The sequence below is a fragment of the Acanthaster planci genome, linkage group LG20 (genome assembly GCF_054643075.1).
Source record: "Acanthaster planci isolate LZ-2023a linkage group LG20, COTS_SCS, whole genome shotgun sequence".
In the NCBI taxonomy this organism is placed as follows: domain Eukaryota; kingdom Metazoa; phylum Echinodermata; class Asteroidea; order Valvatida; family Acanthasteridae; genus Acanthaster; species Acanthaster planci.
Window position 1 is genome coordinate 10,465,278 of NC_141796.1, and position 18,961 is coordinate 10,484,238.

General features: G+C 42.9%; 2 protein-coding genes and 1 pseudogene across 3 annotated transcripts; 2 read left to right on the forward strand and 1 right to left on the reverse strand.

Annotated features, from left to right (window-relative positions):
* The first annotated feature begins 2,265 nt into the window (after positions 1–2,265).
* On the forward strand, positions 2,266–4,557 carry LOC110974975 (uncharacterized; annotated as a pseudogene). The gene is made up of 2 exons (XR_015423549.1): positions 2,266–2,571; positions 2,627–4,557. The product of XR_015423549.1 is annotated as an uncharacterized LOC110974975 (transcript).
* Positions 4,558–5,499: 942 nt separating this feature from the next.
* Positions 5,500–8,474, forward strand: LOC147795924 (uncharacterized). Its single transcript, XM_087130799.1, has 2 exons — positions 5,500–5,803; positions 6,569–8,474. Exons 1-2 carry the CDS (start codon positions 5,792–5,794, stop codon positions 7,403–7,405), a joined length of 849 nt encoding a protein of 282 aa, XP_086986925.1. The 5' UTR covers positions 5,500–5,791; the 3' UTR covers positions 7,406–8,474.
* A 28-nt stretch (positions 8,475–8,502) lies between these two features.
* Positions 8,503–13,745, reverse strand: LOC110974974 (uncharacterized). The gene is made up of 7 exons (XM_087130798.1): positions 13,471–13,745; positions 12,528–12,625; positions 11,468–11,649; positions 10,918–11,106; positions 10,412–10,540; positions 9,994–10,075; positions 8,503–8,654 (listed from the first exon to the last, which is right to left on the reverse strand). The coding sequence occupies exons 1-7, from the start codon at positions 13,562–13,564 to the stop codon at positions 8,568–8,570; spliced, it is 861 nt and encodes a 286-aa protein (XP_086986924.1). The 5' UTR covers positions 13,565–13,745; the 3' UTR covers positions 8,503–8,567.
* Between the last annotated feature and the right edge of the window lie 5,216 nt (positions 13,746–18,961).

An 18,961-nucleotide genomic window follows, 5' to 3' on the forward strand; every position in this document is an offset into this window, starting at 1 on the left:
GCGTGCATCCTTCAAATTGTATTTCCTGTCCAGAAAAAGGTCTCACTGACAGAGGATTTACATGTATGTACATTGTTACCCAATGCACTCCATCAAACAGCACCACTAATCCTGTTTCCAACAAGGAAACTACCGACCACGTTTCAAATGAGTAAAATAGCGACAGTGAAAATAATTGTGTGTAATAGGCAAAGTCTGAACGTTTTGGCATTTTACTCCTATTTTCATTTGAGATTTTTTTTGCCCCCCCCCAAAAAATATGGTCCCCTCTTAGGTGTACATCCCAGTAAAAAGTCAGTTTTCTCGTTCGTTCCTAAACTTTCAGCTTATTTGACATTGTTCCCGTGTTTCATCGTTTCAGTTAGCTGTGTTTGGTTTTAAGCTATACATTCAAGTTTAGAAATGTACATGGAATGAATGCCCCTTTCGTTAGACACAAAAAGCATCAGAAAAAAGATTCTGGAGAACCATCCGCCATCTTGAAAAAACGTGTACATGTATGTAAGAAGAAAAAAAGGGCCACTTCCATTCTTAACACCTGTTGAGGCGAGAAACTATTTTACTGGCCTTAATACCTTTATATAGATAGCCACATACATGCACACATAAATATTCAATACCGAATATGTACATCATTAAAGTTACTCGATGTGATGAGCGTTTATACCCTTTGCGTTGTGCACCGTTTGGCAACATACGTGATCAGACAACTTTCCACAACTCTCTGAAGATACCTTCGTATTTGAGGCCCTAACTGTGGTGGCTGCGCACGCACACGCGCTTTCTGCAGTTTGACGCGCGCGTGCTTTTGACATATCACGACACCCTGTTGGTCGACGAGGCATTTAACGCGCGCGTACCACCTGTCCACGAGCGTTGCGCCACCGCAGTAATGGCTTCTAATTCTAATGGCACAAGTCTTCTAGTTGCAGTAACGGTCGTGCAATTACACCGCAAAGCCTGGTTTCCATGCGGTCGTTTGTTACGCAGACGGTCCGCATGAGGTCAAGACGTAGACATTCTCAGAAGAGACGCTGCGCGACGTTATTCCACCAAAAAATCGAACAAAACGGCGTCCGAAATTTGGAGATTATGACACGTGATAACTTCAATAGAATATACGATACCGTATAGACATTCCCGTCTACCGTTAAAACAATCGATATCACCGTTCTGATTGTCGTTGCGCATTTAGAAATGTTTTTTAAACCATCCCTTTTGTTTTCCCCGAATGGATATTTATCGGTCTTATTCATCACAGTAGGTGTAAAAGACCCAGCTCTTGGGCCCTTTGTGGCTCAGCTCCCGTAGGACCCAATCCCCACGTACTTGACGTCCACCCTGCCTTTAGCGTCATAGTAAGTCAAGAAGGGCACCGCCTCGGCCCACCTGTATGGTAGAATTCTAGTAAGTCAGCCACAGTCGGCGGAACTCGCGTGGACTCAGAATGTCTGGTGTCTGAGCATCTGCAAGGAAGGAGTTGAAGCTAGCTGGACGGATCGCTGACCACATGTTGGCCCAACCACCAATAACTAATTGGTTGAAAAAAGCAAAAAAAAAACAAGAACGACAACATCAACAACAAAACGACTCCAAAAAACTTATTTTACAGTCATGTCAACATGCTGCAACATCTGAAGGACAAGTCCGATACGACGAACACCTACGTTAACCATGAAAGCAAAGTGAATTCGATGATTACATACAGTCGGGATTCAGTCGTCACACTTACCAATGTCAAAAAATTTGCCATCGAAAGGACTTTCAGACAGTGCCAGTGCTGCCTCTTCGTTTCCTTCCACAGCGATAGAGAGAGATACTCGCATTTGCCGACGTATGCGGCTGGCATGACAAAGAGCTGTTTATAGAGTTGCGCCAACTACAGACTTTGGAACCAAAATGGCTGGTCATGTACAATACCGCAAGCGGCTGTTGTGTGCTAATTATTCATGTGCACTGACGCATAATCCGCCATTTTGGTTCCAACAATTGAGACAGTCATGTCGCAACTCTCTTCATAAACAGCTCTGGCGTGGCAAGAAGTGTAAATATCCAGTTTGTGCCTGTGCTTGCATAAGAAACTGTGCCAACATAACTTCCTACTCACATCCAATTAATCTCTTCAATTTGTTTTTTCCTTCTGAGCACGATTACTGACGCCACAACATCACGAAGAATAAAATAACAAAAAACATTGAACAGGTGCTAGGATGTACCACTTTGTACTGCCAGGAAAAAAAATTATTACGGTGGATTTCTGTGACTAATAAACGCAGACCTGGCGACAGAGTTTATAGACACGACCCCTGTTGGATCAGCGGGTAGATGCACGAATCGACCTCACTGCGTAAGCTCAACGTTACCCAGGGTTTACAGGCATAGCTCCTTGCACTTAAACATCTTCGTCATATTTGAAGCAGATTGTCGGTGGACGATACCCCTCTTTTGGCGCAGCAGTAAATGTTTGTAGGATAGCGAGATAATACTCATACCAACACCTTTTTGGACCTTGTGACGAGATCGTTGGTCGTCAATTAGGCATCTGAATCAAATTAAGTGATTGAGGCACAGGTAAGATTTTATATTTATATTTTTTAGGTAATATTTATTTTCTGCACCTTTTAAGGAACGAACAAAGGCAATGAATTTTCTACCGATGGCCCTGTTGCTGTGGCTCTCCTGCGGTCATTGTGGCGCTCAGGAGGAACCAAAGGGTGCCTCAAGTTGCTGTGGTGCGTGCTTTCAAGGCCCGACCGGAATACCCGGCGTCCCTGGGATTCCTGGAAATCCTGGGGGTCAAGGACCTCTTGGCCCCAGAGGTGACCCTGGCATTGGCCTGACTGGACCCAAGGGGGAGACCGGCGAGCAGGGACGGAAGGGAGACCAAGGCGAGCCAGGGATGCAGGGACTTCCAGGGAAGCTTGGACCGGTGGGTCGCAAGGGGGACATCGGTGAGGGGCAAAAAGGTGACCAGGGGGAGCCAGGAGTCCAGGGACCACCTGGTGAAAAGGGGCAAAAGGGCCAGCCAGGAGATGCAGCCCTGGTTTCACCAACACCCCCTCTGCCGTCGCATTCAGTGCATACCTCACGTCCAGTGTCACAGGCAATGGAGGTAATGTTATCATCTTCGACAATATCGAGACGAATCTCGGCGATAGCTACAGTTCGCAATCGGGTGTGTTCACTTGCTCGGTGCCAGGTGTCTACTTCTTCACAGCCAGCATACAAAAGTTCTCGTCAACTGTGAAGCCTCACTTGATCCTGAAAAAGAATGGACTGGCTATCTTTTCAATCTTTGATTCTCACGACAATCAGTATCATATGTCTAGTAATTCAGTTATCCTAGTTTTGTCTGCTGGGGATAGGGTCTGGCTTGAGTTTGGCACTAATAACAGAGGTGTTTATGGTGAGGGATCCAACAAGTATAGCTACTTCTCTGACTTTCTCATCTATGTCACTTAACAGAACTATGAAATCAACTCGATGTGAATGTTTCCTATTAGAGGTCGACCAAACTATGATTTCATGACCATTGGAAGACCGAGGGATTTTTCAAGCGTGTTGTGGCTATTTTTCCAGGTAATGAAGAGATTGCCGTCTCAATACCTTGGTATTTTAGAGGGAAATTTTAAATTTGACCCTCCCCCGAATCTATAGAATCACAAATTAATGACTTTTATGCTGCAAATTTGCTTTCATTTGCAACCAAGCAGCATTTTTGTTTCATGAGAGGTAACGAATTCCCTGCATTTCCACGGGCTAACAAAAATGATTCCTTTCTTCTTGTTACCAAACGGGTACACACGAAATTGATCACGGCCAGTAATATTTATAGTTACACTGTGACTGTACCATCATATTATATGCTGAAGGGGACCTATTTTAATTAGGATTAACAATCAAGGCTGCATTTCCTTTGAAGCACTATACCATATTTTACACAAGTACTTATCACCAGGCCACATGACCAGGCCACCAATTTAGCAATCAATGATTTGGCTGCGGGACACACCATGGTTTGGCGTAAGTTTGGCGATACAGGAAGTTTGGCAATACAGGAAGGGGCATTCTCAGTAATCACAACGGGCATTCGTCTTTTAGAGGTTTTCTGATCTTTGCAATGTGACGTAACAATGAAGGAAAGTCTGGAAACAGTCTAAGTATGACACATTGACAACTTTGAAGCATTCTGTTTGAATTGATGGTTTGTTTGTCATGAAGCTTCATTACTAAATTTTGAACTCTTTTTGAGGAAGTTTTTAAAAATAATCAATATTTTGGGAGAATCGCACGTGCATGATGACTGCCGTGCGCAACGTTTGCGTAAGCAGAAAAATTATTTTTTTAAAGAGCTATTCTTTTTCCAGTGGGCCACCTAGACTTACATCAATTATTACTCCTGTTGTAAATCAAGAAAACCATGGAAAACATTACTTATAATTATGTAATTTTGTTATTAAATGTATCAAGATATATAACTGCAAAAACTTCAACAAAAGCACGAAAAAAGAGTAACGAAATATACAGAATAAATTAAAATTTGAAATCTGAAAATAATCTGTGTTGCTGCAGCTTATTTTCTTTTGGTACCCCCTCGGAAAAAACCCCGGCGCCCGGATATTTAGGCCTATAGTTACGCCACATGTGCACATTCCGAAAATAGAACTAAGATATTTGTCGTCGGACTATTGATTTGTCAGCGTTAGCAAATTAATTCTCTAGTCGTTTCACATGAGCTATTGGGAGCCTTTGAAGGTATAGTTGATGCTTTCACAATAAGTTCAAGACACATTAACCGTTCGAATATATGCTTGTTCACTGCGCTGATCTGCAGTGTTAAAAGAAATACAGCTATGCTTATCATTACATCAGCCTGTCGGCAAAACAAGCCTCCACTACGTGAAAAACCCTAGCATCTTTATTAAGTTTCAGTTATTCTAATTGCTCATGCTAGAAGTTTCAATAAAACCAGCACAGAATGACCAGTCCAGTCGACACTTTTGCAGTAATACCCCGAATATTATACACTTCGCCGGCTTATCCGTGTTCACACCAGCCTAATGGCATCTGATTTTCATAAATCAAATTTCATACTGACATTAGTGCGTGACCATTCCACAGTTTTTGCTTTACTGCTCGATGTACTTGTAGTACATTGGAAGAAGACGCACCCCCATTAATCATAAACACCGTAGCTTTCTTAAACAACCTAGCGAAGTGTAGACAATGTCTAAACAGATGTAAATTTTCCCTGAATTGCTCACCAAAACGTCGCATTTGGAATTTGCAAGTTGGTGTTCGCCCTGAACATCGAAATGACATTGAAACGATTGCTCATAATATCTGATTCTAGCAGTAATATCGCTATTCCAAATGGACATCTGTTTCTATAAAGATATTTGTTTTCCAATTAAGATTTTTCCATTTGCGAGTTACAGGGCCCACGTACCTGTTACATCTGAAAAATAGAAGTCTTTGAGCGCCACAGTAGAACGTTTCATATTTAGAACCTTATATGGTCAAAATATGTACCAAGAATTCCTCTACCGAATCAGTGTCGTCATCTGTGTATAAATACGGAGTCCGTTGTACCTCATCTGTTAGAAACTCCTAGCAATTCAACAGCTCCGATTTCACTCTGGTGCATTGTGGATGGACAACGTCTCACGGAAAAGACGGAGTCTGTTTTTCAAGTTGAAAATCAGAGTGCCGAGTTTCGCATCTCTTCATTGGATTGGGAAATTTTTACTAATTTTACGACCTTGGAGCTACTTTGCCGAGGACAATCGCCATGACGTCACTGGTGAGGTTTGCCTTTAGTGCAGATGTCCTGCTCGTATACTATGTTTTCGCTTATGACTGATCAAATGATACTGAATCACACGGAACCATTGTATTTCGACAACAGGTATAACTGTTCCAAGTTAGTAACATTAAGCCGAAAGCGTTTTTCACATTTAACTCCTGTACAGTTTTAATGGACTCTCCTTGATAGTTCCTCAAACGGACATCTATTAAGCGGAAATGTAGTTGTCTGCCCCATTGCTCCTTTAAGCCTCGTCGTGGCGGTACTCCATTTGACATGATTTGACAGTCTACAGCAGGTCCTCAAACTAGTAACAAACGAGCAAAATCGCCCTTTCGTGATTCGGTTTCGAGCCTTCACCAACCTGTGTGACAAAATGATGTGACTCTGTCATTCTCATTTTTAATTAAGCCTGAAAAACGGCATCTGAAAGAGGTTTTGCGTGCACATAGGCCGTTTTCCTGTACTCGATTCGGCTCCGTCTCAGGCTTCAACTTTTTTTTTTACTACCTGACTTGGAAGCTGTAAGCGCAATATCGTGCCACAAAACATCAAGAAAGATGCAAGAGAGCAAAACATTACAGTACTTCAATTCAATTTAAACGCTTCAGGCCTACAATCGCGTTGAGATATCTCCAAGTTACGAAATGCGCTTACAAAAACACCTATTATTAGTATTATAAGGAGATTCAATCTGGTTACTGAAATAATTGATACCTATACAATAATACTGCTTTTTTCTTTTGTTGATTATTTTCACAGGTGAAAGGCAGGCCAACTGTGATACTTCTTGTCATTTTGATAGTGTGGTTCTCCGACCATCATTGTGACGCTCAGGAGGATTTGAAAGGTGCCTCAAGTTGCTGCGGTGCGTGCTTTCAAGGTCCAACCGGAACACCCGGCGTCCCTGGGATTCCTGGAAATCCTGGGGGTCAAGGATCTCTTGGCCCCAGAGGTGACCCTGGCATTGGCCTGACTGGACCCAAGGGGGAGATTGGCGAGCAGGGACGGAAGGGAGACCAAGGCGAGCCAGGGATACAGGGACTTCCAGGGAAGCTTGGACCGGTGGGTCGCAAGGGGGACATCGGTGAGGGGCAAAAAGGTGACAAGGGGGAGCCAGGAGTCCAGGGACCACCTGGTGAAAAGGGGCAAAAGGGCCAGCCAGGAGATGCAGCCCTGGTTTCAGCAACACCCCCCTCTGCTGTCGCATTCAGTGCATACCGCACGTCCAGTGTCACAGGCAATCAAGGTGATGTTATCATCTTCGACAATATCGAGACGAATCTCGGCGATAGCTACAGTTCGCAATCGGGTGTGTTCACTTGCTCTGTTCCTGGAGTGTACTTCTTTACAGCAAGCTTTTTGAGTATGTACTCGACAACACGTCCCTATGTCAAGCTGAAAAAGAACGATATCGTTGTATTTTCGATATATGATAGTCAGCCAAATCAAAACCAGCAGTCGAGCAATTCTGCGGTGGTTTCTCTGGCGACTGGAGACCGAGTGTGGCTTGAGTTTGGTAGCGGTAGCAGAGGCGTTTACGGCGAAAGCGGGAATCGCTACAGCTGTTTTTCTGGATTCTTGATCAGTTCTTTGTAGCTAGTTTCCTGGATTCTGTTCACAGGTAAATCATCAACGGTGACACAGGAAATGACAAACTGATACATGAATCTTAAAGGAAACATTTATTGGACATTACCAACAAAATCTAAATCTTTGTTTTTATAGAAGTGACAAAGAGAGCCCTTGTGGGTGGTATTTTTCATTCTAGGAAAAATCTGTTCATCTCTAGACATTAGAGGGCAATCGAGCCGATGTCATCATATTTGACACCATCCAGATGAGTCTTAGCAACGATTATAGTTCGGAATCGTGCGTGCTCATATGCTCGCGTATTCTCATCAGTCACATGCATCTAAGAAAGAATGAGCAGCTTCTTTTCGCTTTGTTTACGCTTCTCACGACCAAACGTTTGAGACATAAAACTACCAACATCTTCGTTTTTACAGCACCTGTAGTTCCTTAATTCACTTTGTCCTCAAATTAATGCTAGAGATTTTGCAAGTAAAAATATAATATATATCAGGTGCAAGGGTCCGTTTGTGTATTGTCTGGTATAAAAAAATTGTTAAAGGCAACAGCGGCTAAACGCCTGCACATAACCATTAGTAATAACGTGAGCTGGAGTTCGGTATATTATTTGAGTAATATACAGGCACAATAACGTGACAGTTTACAGCTGATCGACAGGCGTGCATGCCGACGACATCTCACGAAAAGTGGGATAATTTAAATTTATTATCCAAAATAAAGCATTTTTTAAGCACTGCTAACATAACATAACCGTTTCTTTCGATTCCGCTGATTTCATCCTCTGTTTATTGACTGATGTCTGGTAATCTGAGGCTCTGGCAAAATATAGAGGTAATCAGACAGAAAAAATCATGACCTTCTCGGCCCTGCCCATTTTCCACCTCCGGTGTAAACATTTTCACAGCATCTTTCAGTTTATATATTCTTATATTCTAAGTTTTAGAACACACATGTATACACACACAAGAACCATAATTCCACAGATTTCCTTATGCTAGGATTTTTCTTTCCAAACTGGCGTCAACTGGTAGATAGTTATTGGAAAGGGGGCGGGGTATGTATTCCCCTCTTTTTGACAGTGGTTGGGCTATTAAGTAGTTCGTAAATACTGCTGAGACGCAAGAGTTGCGTGCTGCTGGATCATACCATCAAGGTTGGAATACCAGATTTATGTTCCTTGTTGTGATGTAGACTCAACCTCATTCCCAATCGACTGCTGACTGCCCGGAGTGTTATCCTCAATGTGCCTGAGGAACTGTATGATAAGACGACAAAAGTAGTTGGTATTTTTATCTGCCTGCCGTTACTTTCCTGAAAATACGGACGATTCTTCGACTGAACCGAAGGGAAGCTATCTCACATAATTTTCTCACTGATGTTTCTATTAAGAAATTGCAAAATGAAAATTGTGAACAGAAACAAAACCTTTTCTCTAGTTCCCTCGACGTTTTCCAACCATTTGAGCCTGGACTGTGCAAAGGTCTTGTACCTAAGCCTTTGACTCGAAGTCTAAGACGCGCTTTCTGTATCTTGTCGTCTTAATCATGATTGTTGTGGAGGATAAACTATCGTGGGTAGCCTCTGGTTCCCGTAGTGAACCAATAGAGTATCCAACAGCAAATGGTCATGGGGTCGATCACGGCATGCGGTATTAGTAGTACGCGCGCTCACGAAGTCGGCCCAATCACCGCGCGGCCGTTTTCCGACGTGCACGCTCTGAACACGTTCATGCTCGCGGGATTTCTTCTCAAACGACCGTGCCTTTTCCAGATACTGAACTGATTCATTTTTTAAACAGCTTTCATGGCCATTTTACCCCCTCGCGGAAATCAGGACTCCGTTGAGTAACTGATCTTTTTTCTTGTGAGTAGGCCTAAATGGATTAAAAGTAATTGGGCCGCACAACCCGTAACTAGGAGGGTGCAAGGAGTGCGTCCGCCCCCCCCCCAGACTAAAAGGTCTGCTTTTGAGGAAAGAGAAGACTTTGAGCTACATATAGTAGATCATTTTATGCCCAAAATGCCGCGAGCTTCAATTCTTCAACTTGGTCAGTTCCGTCTTCGGGAGTTTATTTGTAATCCCCCCCCGAAAAAATTGATACAACCTCATGATCACGAATCCTGCTGTTTTCCAAAACTAAAATGCAACAAATCTATGCTTGATCCGCTTTGTTGAGGACTCGCTCCCCCCCCCCCCTGGAAAGTTCCAGTTGCGGGCCTGCCGCAGAACTTATTTCCTGATATGAGCAGTACAACCCAGATATCATGTGCGAATTTCAGACTTTGAATCCAAAGGTCAGGGAAGGAAAGGAACTGCAGAGTTGCTAGAAACCTAGTTCTGAGCAAAGATCGTATAGCGCTGATGGCGCAAGATGGCACTTCACGGTAATGCACAGGCGCAGGCGCACCAGGTGTACTTGCCTGCATTGCTCTGCATTGCGCAGGCGTATCGCTTGCACAAATGGAGCCTAAGCGATTACAACGTTTCTGTGTATTCACTGTGAAGTTCTCCATCTTGTGCCGCGCTTTATACGATCTTTGGTTCTGAGCAACCTGATTCGGTAATTGTCTTGATTTCACTTCGTCATGTCTTACCTGCTCAACGAAAGGATGCGAAAAAATAGATCCTAACACGGGCCACATCTTGAGAAAGTTGATTAATCGCTCAACTACGCTCCTGTCGCACACACACACAAAATTTGTTGTTAGGCCTACGAGAACTGATCAAAATCACCTTGTATTAGGGACAACAAAGACCTCTTCCCGAACAACGGCAAGGAAATTAACTACATGTATACACGTAAGCCTAACCCGCACTCCAACGCACAAGAGTTGCATGAGCCTTACAACTTACTATGCCATGTCTTAATTAATTGACTGCGGTTTGAAATTACACGTTACTCTATGGGAAGTGGCTGAAGCCGATACCATGGAATCGTATTTAATTGGCTGCAGCCAACTGATTTGGACAAGGCCTTTTAGAATCTTTAAAAGCAAACGATAACAGAAATACCTGGTTAATAATATGTGCGCACAACTCACTACAAGAAGCCCCACTCCAAACCATCCTGCAAGCAGGAAGGCTTCGCCAAAAGTGAACACGCTCGTTGCCATCATTTTATATCTGAATGGAAATTTGGACCTATAGATGGAATTTTTGAAGAATTAAAAAAGACGCGATTCAATTTTTGTGTGATGCATACCATATAATCAACTTGCCAGCTAATGAGTGGTCGTTTTACTGCAAAACCAAAGAAGGGCGAGCATTAAGTTAAAAAAAATAAATAAATAAAAGGGCAAAAAAGAAATTACACTTGACAATGAACTTGAAACTTGCTCATGATTACTGCTTACGAATTGATGAGATTGATGGTCATACGGAACCTTATTTTAGAAACAAGAACGTTATAATAGACTGCAAGCAAAATCTCGCCAAGAAACTGCAGCAAAATAAATAAATAGATAAAAAATAATTCTTAAAAAAATTGCCGAAGCTGGAATAAGCAAGTAAGGGCTTACTTGTAGAGAAGCTGTGCGAATCCGAAGACAAAACCGATAAGTCCGAGCTTTGGCAAACCGAGGTGGAGGAATATTAAAGACCAGGTGAACTTTGAAGTGGCAGATTTCTCGTGTTCCTCCAACTCTATGCCGAGAAAGTTAGCAGTATCACCTACGAGATACTTGATGGGGTCTCTGGGGAGAAACTGTCTGTGAAGAGAAGATGTTTGTAAACTATAGGCCAACCCTAAGTTCTCCACTTTGAAGAGGAGGGATTATTTTACAATTTGAAAGACCTTTCTCAGTTTTTGTGGGTTTTTCCTTAACCACATCAGCGTATTATTATGCAACGGTGACCGATTTACATGAGATTCATGGTTTCCATTTGTAGAAAAAGATCTGATATTCGCAACGTCCAACTGCCTGAAAGATAGTTAAGTGAATAATCGGTTAGGTAATCATCCAGTTAATCATTCCGTCCGTCAGTTAGTAATTCTGAAGTTACTTTATTATCCATTCCAGGCTGTTGGATCTTTAAGTCAACCACGGCCTTTTAGATCACGTTCCTTACTGGATAAGCAGGAAGATCCCGCAAATTTCCAGCAGTATTCCAACTGTACGCCATTGGCCAAAGACTAACAGGTAGAAGCCTTCCATGAAGCATGCAGATGCCATCCGGTTGTCTTCATTGGATAGGAAACGGAGAGTCCGCACTGTGCCCAATGTATAGATAGGACCCACCACGACGAGGACCTGAAATAACAATTGTGGAGCTTTCACGAATGTTACACTATTATGGGTCCTGAGCTTGATGGAGAGGGCGCTATTTTCCTAGCAACCGAGGCTCCTTTGGTAGGAACTTCACTTCGCTGGTTCACAAACCACTGTATGAAATGCATGAGTTGCACTCCTGACCAGCATGGCTCTTCCCAGCCAACGAGTGGGTGCGTCTGCTCAAGGCAACTGGCACAAACCACAATTCACTCACGGATCAGGGAAGGCTCAGGGGTCCATTCCATTTTGTTTTAATGTTTTTCGTGCTATGATAGTGCAATCCGTTTGGGCTGTATTTCTTTCATTTCTTCATGAGCAATCGCATTTTACTCGACAATTTTTATGGCATCATTATATGTATATTAATTTTATGTATTTATGTATGAAAAAATCAGTAAATAAAAAATCAATAATAATTCTGACCAAAACCTCAACCACCTGCTTGATGCAGTGCAATCATGCTGGTGTAATTTTTATATTTTATATTGGTGGTTGTTGGTTTGGGGACGCACTGCATACTGTGCTTTTCTACTACGACATCGGTAGCGTATGCAGTTTTGGTGTAGGGGGGCCGTGCAAAAGCGAATGCGGCTTCAGGCTCATTCAACATGACATGATGGAACCAAACGGTGTCGTTGTCAATAGGGATTTTGTGCTAATATTTGATAAATGAATGTACTGATTAATTTCTCTCCTACTCACTTAGAAAGTTTTATTCGTAAAAAAGAAGATTCGCCACTGCACGACATACAAATGAAAAGTGTATTTCGGATGAAAAAAGATATGACAAGTTGTCTCAACTGTGATCCCATGTGCCCCATATCTCCCACCTAAATCCTCTTAATAGTTTCCCTCACATTTCCAATCGCAAGGAGATGCCAGTTGAATAGCAGAGTGACTCCCCTCCAAAAGATGGAAGCACCAATAACAGTCAGGAGAAATCCTCTTCCGGTGCCTGTTATGTAATTAGAGGAAATATTTTTATTGACCAAAATCTAATAAGTCCAGCGCAACTACTTGGCAACTGTTCTCTTTGCGTGGTAACCATCTTGCAGGGCACCTCTCTGTAGAACAAAAGCATCGGCCTGTAAGATGACAGCTACACAAACCCTCAACATCCAACAGGAAGACAAACCTTTCCTTTTCTGGCGAGGGATGTACAATAGTTTTTAGGTTACTTCTAAAACATACAAGAGCCTTTTTGTTTTAGTAATTCAGAGTGGGCAAGGTCGGGGCATGCATATAGGAACGAGGCCCATCGCCATTAAGAAAACAGTTCTAATTTTCTCCACTATCCCAAACACTGCTATATATATAACCCCCCCCCCGAATCCACGCCCGGGGCTCCATTTGCGCTGGAAGTGCTTGCCAACCCCCAATAGAACTAATTGCCACGGCGTGAGGAATAAACAGAAGGACTTGGCAACAGGTGGTCACCCCATTTAATAGGAAACTTTGAGGGGTTATTTAGCATCAACAAGCGCCAACGAGTGTCAACAAAGCGTCAACTAAAATATTGCAGCATTTTTATTCAAATATTTTATATTTACAATATTAGTAAGGCTCCTACATATCATATTCAACTTATCATATTATCGAAAATGATATTTGAAGGTGATAATTTGAGCGACAAATTCGGGCCTACGCGTGCGGCCTGACCGGCTGCCATCTTGATCTTGTTTTCGCGTTGACGGTAGAGTAAAGAAAGATGGCGGCCTCCATGCATCGCGAAAAAGTTTCCTTTTTCTACTGGAATCTGGAAGCGAATTCGGACCACTCATCAACATACAGTGTACTCACGCGGTAGATCAATGCCGAGGCTTTGAAACCGTGCAATTACCATACCAAAGACGTTTCTCAGCGCAGCCCAAACGAACCCTGGTCCCACATCCATGAGGCTTGGTAAACAGCTCGTGATTAAGGAGGAGAATATATGTCGGTTACTTCCTGTTCAATGAACACTGTTAAGGGGAGTATAAAACGAGGGAATTCCCGCGTGGCTAATAAAGATGTATAATGACAATTTTAACAAACATGGCACGACGCAATAAAGGAGAGGTAGAGGGAATCCCCATCAACGATATAGAGGGAATTCACATTAGCTCCGTCTGCGCATATCCGGATCGAAACTGAGGCTCTGTGTTGAACTTTGTCGCGCACCCCCGCGGAGTCTACACAGTACCTGCAGTATCCGGTTCATAAGTGACGCCACTTCAGTTTAAACCACGCCCACTGCACATGCAGATACGCGACCATCGCAAGTACGTTAGTACGCAGTAAATTGCCGTTATTTTTTTCTTTTGATTTTACGTGTCAAGTCATCCTGAAAGACTCTTCCGCAAAAATTTTCAGCCTGAAAAGTCTGAATTAAACATACCTTTATGTATTTTGTGTCTTGACTCCTTACTTTTAATCGTCTGATCGTATTAAGAGTTGAAGCTGATAAACAGCCTCGTTTTCAAACGCGGAAGTGCGCAGATCGACGCTAAAAGCGTCGTATTGGGATCCCTCTATTCCCCATTGCACGTGAAATAATGACAGCCAATAAAAGAAATGGGTGTAAATGTGGTCTTTTTTTGACCCAGTCAGTTCGTTTATTTTTCAAAATTGTCGGGAGGGGGGTGCTTGGTGCTCACTTCAACATCCCCCGTCGACGCCCACGAAATTTTGAAACAGTGGAATATGGAGTTATTGTCAAATGCAGGTAACAAGCTGCCCCCAAACACAACGTCTCAGCTCCAGCCCATGGATCAGAGGGTGATCATAAACGTGAAGATTCGTTACAGATCCATAACTATTACAGGAACACAATCAACTAATCCAAATTCCTCACAACACCGGCATCTTTTGTTTCTAATTTGTCCAATGTCAAGAGAATCACGAATTGGCAGCTTAGCAGTTGCTGCAGTGTTTCCATGACAACCGGGGCGTCCGTGTCCCTCATTCAATTACCGTGCTGCAGTTGAAAATGAATTGTAAATTGCAATTGTGTTGAACCAATGAAAATAAATGAATAATTCCTTGGTTTTTAATGACCGATTAGATTTAGTGGAGGTTTTTACGTTCTACACTGTGCCCGATGATACCTTGAAATTTACATTTGCCAGTAGGATTGAAAAAGATTTTCGTGACGTTTGGAACAAATTTACGGTGGATTTTCTAGGGGCAAACGGATTTTCGAAATGGAGGTGAATTTCAAAAAGAGATTCATCATCCCACAAAAAACGCAGCATCATTTTCAGTAATAAAATGTCTAATTCTCGCTTTGGATTCATGTCCATGCAAATGTTTCACATTAACACATCCACAGGTTAGAGCGCTTTGGGGGAAGAGGTCCCGAAAAGAAGCAATTTTTAAAACAGTGTTATAAGAGACGCGATTGTTTAATACGTTTTTTTTCATTTCCCCTTCTTCAAGTTCTAAAAGCTTGTAAAATGTAAGTTCATTTAAATGTTACATAAAGATCCTATTTTAAGCCTCTCCCCAAGACCAAACTGTCCCCCTTAAAAAGCCTTTTGCGAGTTAAATTTGAACAAAATCTGGTACACTGAGTTCTTCCAATTCACGTGAACATAACAATTTGAGTTCTCCTAACTAAAGACACTGTTGCTATACCTCGTGATTAGGAACAAGCTTTTCCTGAATTACATAAGAGACGTTTTTCAATAGACCTCTTCACTAATAAATTCATTATTATGCACGCATGCGAACAAATGGCCTTGGCGGCAAGAAGTGTGAGCGGACCATAGCCATTTTTGGCTATTAGCTTCTAATTTTAGTGGAATTTTTTAGTGCTTTGTTACAAAAGATTTTGAAATCGTAATTTTTCCTGTTTGCACGAGATCGTCGTTTCTTAGTGTGGCCCCTTCCATCATAAGTAGTATAAATTACATAGTTAGTGTTCTTGGAACCAACCTGTGCATTTGGTAAAACGCCGTTGACGTCAGAGCTTCTGACGTGTTCTTCTTTCATTGTAAGAGGTCTCGTTTTGTGCTCAACACGAAAAAGTGTTTCCCGCTGAAGGCAGAATATTTCGTTTTTGGTTACTTTTTTATTTATGGAGGAGCATACTGTCTCTTTCTATTGTGACCAAAGTGCTTCACTTCATCACTGACAGTATGTGTATATTGATTCTGTTTGAAAGACTATGCTAATTTGAATGAGTTATTCATAAAGGTCAATTTTATCATAAGCGGCTTGAGGATTCAGTAAGACAATGTACAGTAGGAATGACGAGAAAAAAATAACAGGCAAGATAATAACTTGTTCGGGTACTGAACTGAAATGGCCTGTGAGGATTGACCAGGTATTTTGTATCCGCCATGCAGTCGACTGAGCCCGGAGAGACCAGCCGTGGGAATTCCTCCTCAGACGGGGGTGCGTTGAGTCTTCCCCCCGTCATCCAAGACATCGCTCAGGGTGTGCTCGCTATTGTGGTCGGCCTGAACTCCCTTGGCTATTCGTGGATCATACTCACCACGATCAGGCATCGCCAACTCAGAGCGGTGTCAAACTTCTTCCTGGTAAATCTCTGCGTCGGGGAGTTGCTTTTCTGCACCGTCTTGGTGCCCGTGGCTTATGTGGTCGTCCTGCGGGGCCATCGAGACATCAGAGCGGCGGAATTCAACGCTGGTATCGTCTCCACCTGCGTGTTTATCCTGTCTGGATTCTTTCTCAGTGCGTCAGTTTGGGTAGCCGACAAGAACTTGAAATTGTTCAAACCTTTCTTGTATCCTCGCCTGGGAACCAATCGCTACCTTGCAATTTCTGTAATGGCTACATGGGCATCTGCGCTTGCTGTCGCCTCGTTTGTCTTCCTACGTCTTGTCACCGCACCAAATACCAAAGAAGCCGTGAACTTTCCTGCCTTTATCCTTCAAAACTGGTGGGTTCCCATGCTACTTTTTGACGGAATAGTGGCAGTAAATGTTGGCTTCATAACCCTCTCTAACGTTGCTGTGATCCGCCTCGCCTTCACACAACTACGTAAGATCAACTCCAGGCCCACTGTGGTGATCACAGAGCCGGAGAACCCAGTCGATAGACAGCAAGACGTCGTCTTCAACATTCACTTATCGACCGAGACGATTTCCAACCCCAGCACTCAGTCTGGCACAGGCACTGCGCTAGCGCGGTCGGCCCGGAACTTTTGCCGGCCAACCCCAAGGAGCACTTCTTCGAATTCCCGGAGACGGTCGTTCATCGTCTATGCGTGCACCTTCACGATGGCTTGGACCCCCGCTATAGTCCTGGTCAACTTGCATGCCTTCGGCTCTCTAGAAATCTCCCCGCCCATGATAGGTATCACCGCCATGGTTGCTGTCAGCCAATGCTCATTTGCAACGCTGGTTTACACTCTGAGGGGAAATGAGTATAGGGTATATTTGTCGAGACATCTTACCCACATTCAGCACAGATTGGAGATGAAAATAAACTCCTTGAGATGCTGGAAAAGCTGAACAATGACTGACAGGACTTCATTATGTACCATCATGGGCGGAGATTTCTTGTCAAATGTGTGTGGGAGGGATTTCTGAAACCTCACACTATCAAAAAATCAACACTTTTTGGTGTTATCATATGACCACCCCTAGGATGCTACTTTAACACCATTGGTGTTACCTAGAACACCTATAAGTGTTACGATGCACTGGAGGGAGTGAAAGTAACACCAAATAACACCAAAATTTTTAACACCAGTGAAAATGTTAGTGTAATCCTCTGATAACACCACGGGTGTTAAATTTAACACCCCAGTTTTTGCAGTGCAGCACGGCCTCCGTCCCAGGTGAGATCATGACTCCGGTATAAGAGCGTTGTCTGCGTTGCAGGCTTAAAGGGTGTGCATACTTGAAAAGTGGGTGGGTGATGATGTTGGTAACCCCCCCCCCCCAGGTCAAAGGGGGATATGTGCCCCCCCCGATCTCCACCCATGTGTATCATCTCTTCTTCATAAAATTGCACCTGAGATTTCACGTAATAATCTGCTTACATGATTTTGAAAAATCAGCATATCAGCAGATAAGCATACGCCTTATTTAGTTAACTTGTATTTGACTCTTACAATGAACGTGTTTATCAGTACAGAAACTTGAAAATTCACATCCTGTTGTCGAAATCAATGCCTTTTGCAACATGAATCAATATTCCTTGTTTCATTAACTATCGGCAGTAATGTCTACACTGTTCCAGGAGACCATCAGCCGATAACGTTTGTTGTAAAGTCCCATAATTACGTATGATCAAATAAATACATCACGTGAGTGTGTCTGTCTGCTTCAAATCAAAATTACTAGGCTGTAACTATAAAGCACGGGCTCTACTCCGCAGATCGTTTTGAAATCAAACTGTGCGTACGCGTGTTCCTAAGCAAGATGCTTGCAGCATTTATTCCTTTAGTCGTAAAGTTACAAGCTCTCCTGTCAAGGAGGCAGTTTAATTGTCAGGCCTATAACAGACAGGTTTAGGCCTATGTAAAATCAGAAATCGCAAATCTTGCAAATCTCGGTACATTTCATGTACATTTGTATTTCATGTCTGGTTTCGCTTTGATCTACTCTTGTCCTCTCTTATACTTTGTTTCTGTTATTTTGTTTTTACAAATAAAAGACGCATTTCGTATATTGCAAAACGGTTTAATGAAGCCCACCGCGTATACGGGAGACAATTACGGCACCGACAAGAGTAAATAAAATCCTTGTGGACCACGTAGACATGTGTTCATCGTCATTCGCCATCCGAGGGGATTTGCATCGCCAGGCTCGCTCCTCGCCACGGTTCTCGACTTGTTTTTACACCGGAGTACTCAACCTCGTCACGGCTAGCCTACCCGGCGAGATGATAATCGTCCGTGGCTATAAAGCGCAGCTCATCGAGGCTGCTTGCGGTCGCCCTTGATGGGTTTATCGCTCCATCGCGACACTGAGCCTGCTTGTCTGATCAGTTGGGAAAGACACACAAATCACTGTTACTTCTGCTGACGTCTGCATCTGCACCTTTTCTATTTGAGACGATCTTCTTTAAAAAAAAAAATAGCCAATATGGCGTTGAGGATGATGTCGTTTATATAATGATATGGTATATGATATAAGTTAAACTTAGCTGTACGAAAAGACGCCACAAAATGGAGGTGGATATAATTAAACATTTTCACAATGTGATAATCAACAGATCGGAATTATTGTGTAATACAAATGGCAATTTGTCGCAGCATTTCAGCCCAGTTCATGAGGTACATACGTCGTGTCTGAAAGAGCAAGAAAGTTACTGTTTATATTTGCGTCACCGCAGT